Below are 1,937 nucleotides of genomic sequence, written 5' to 3' on the forward strand. Positions count from 1 at the left end.
TTTTTTTTTTTTTTTGAGACAGAGTCTGGCTCTGTTGCCCAGGCTGGTGTGCAGTGGCCTGATCTCAGCTTACTGCAAGCTCAGCCTCCTGGGTTCACAGCATTCTCCTGACTCAGCCTCCCGAGTAGCTGGGACTACAGGCGCCCGCCACCACACCTGGCTAATTTTTTGTATTTTTCATAGAGACGGTGTTTCACCGTGTTAGCCAGGATGGTCTCGATCTCCTGACCTCATAATCCACCACCTCGGCCTCCTAAAGTGCTGGGATTACAGGTGTGAGCCACTGCTCCCAGCTCTCTGCCTGTTTTTTACATATCCTTCTCCCTGTGTGTCTGTGTTTTCACATGGTGCTCTCTTCTAAGGACACTAGTCGTGTTGGATGAGGGGCCCACCCTACTCCAGTATGGCATGACCTCATCTTAACTAACTACATCTGCAATAACACTATTTCCAAACAAGGCCACACTCTGAGGTAACAGGGGCTAATGCTTCAGTATATCTTTTTGAGGGACACAATTCAACCCATAACAAGTAGGAAGCCCATTGGGGAATTATTAGAGTTTAAGGTATTAAAGACATAGGCTGGATGAGAATGGCCGGTGTCTGAGTGAGACAGAAAAAAGAAGTACAAGTACAGAGCTTTGACATCCTTCAGTGTTTAGAAATTAAAAGGAACAGCAAAGGAGACTTTGGAGGAATGGTCTGTGAAGTAGGAGAGAAACCAGAAAAGCATCATGGCCTAGAGGTTCCGTGAAGAGAGTGATTACAAGAGGGATGAAGGATCAACTGCATAAAGTGCTGCTGACAAATCCAGTAAGAGGGAGAATTGACTAGTGCATTTAACAACATGGGGTAATTATTAGTGCCTATCTCACAGAGCTGTTAGGAGGATATAAAGTTAACACTCCACAAACACTCAGAAAAATATTTTGGCACACAGTAAAAATGCAGTAAGTGCTCACTCTTATTTTAGGGGGTAATAGAGGGATAATGTAGGTCAGTTCACATTCTGCTATGTGAACTTTTGGGTCTAACCAAGTAAGTACGTTAGAGCAGCAGAGCATAATGGTTAAAAAGCATGAACTGTGGACAACCTACCTGGGCTTGACTTTGGGCTTTACTACTTACTAGCTGTGTAACCTTATGCAAGTTACTCCATCTCTCCTTGCCTCAGTTTCTTGAGTTATAAAATGAGGATAACAATAGTACCTACCTCACAGGGTTCTTGTGAAGATTAAATATTTTATAATGTTAAAGTGCTAAATAAGTGCCTATCACATAGAAAGTGCCGTAGAAGAGATTTTTATTTTATTATTATTTAAATGAGAACATTAATTTACTTGAATGAATTGTGTCAAAATTGTTCTGAGCAAGCTGTATTGGTACGCTGATAGCATTGTTTTTTCACACACACACACACACAAAAACACACTGTTTTGTGATTGTTAAAGGGCTTTGGTTATATGAACTTGGGAGGTGCTGGAATACCCTGTCTTGAATATAAGATTAAGGAGTTTTGTGGATTGAATTGGGACCCAACTTGATTTAACAATGTTTATGTAGCTACATACTGCCTAATTTTACTCTCTGTCTAGGAGAATATGTCGTCATGACAACCCACTTCCATCTCAAGCGAAAAATTGGCTACTTTGTGATCCAGACCTACTTGCCATGTATCATGACTGTCATTCTGTCACAAGTGTCGTTCTGGCTCAACAGAGAGTCTGTTCCTGCCCGTACAGTCTTTGGTGAGTGATAATTTATGGAGCGTAAGGGAAAGTCTTATCATGCAGAGTCACAGTGGAGGTGAGAAAGGTGGAAGAATGATTCCTGGAGAGAATGGGAGAAATGCCTGTGCCTAACAGGAGTAACTGAATCATCAGACCATGGGGTTTTAGACGACAGAATTCTTTTTTTTTTTTTTTTTTTTTTTTTTT

At 41.4% G+C, this 1,937-nt stretch overlaps 1 protein-coding gene across 1 annotated transcript in view; it reads left to right on the forward strand.

Moving 5' to 3' along the window:
• GABRA3 (gamma-aminobutyric acid type A receptor subunit alpha3) overlaps nucleotides 1-1,937 on the forward strand; it is a 63,780-nt gene that overhangs the window by 26,650 nt on the left and 35,193 nt on the right. Inside the window, exon 3 of the mRNA XM_017862197.1 lies at nucleotides 1,596-1,748. Within this exon, the coding sequence (XP_017717686.1) occupies nucleotides 1,596-1,748 (153 nt within the window). The remainder of the gene's footprint in view (nucleotides 1-1,595; nucleotides 1,749-1,937) is intronic.

This window comes from Rhinopithecus bieti, unplaced genomic scaffold, assembly GCF_001698545.2.
Source record: "Rhinopithecus bieti isolate Rb0 unplaced genomic scaffold, ASM169854v2 scaffold_64254, whole genome shotgun sequence".
Taxonomy (NCBI): Eukaryota; Metazoa; Chordata; class Mammalia; order Primates; family Cercopithecidae; genus Rhinopithecus; species Rhinopithecus bieti.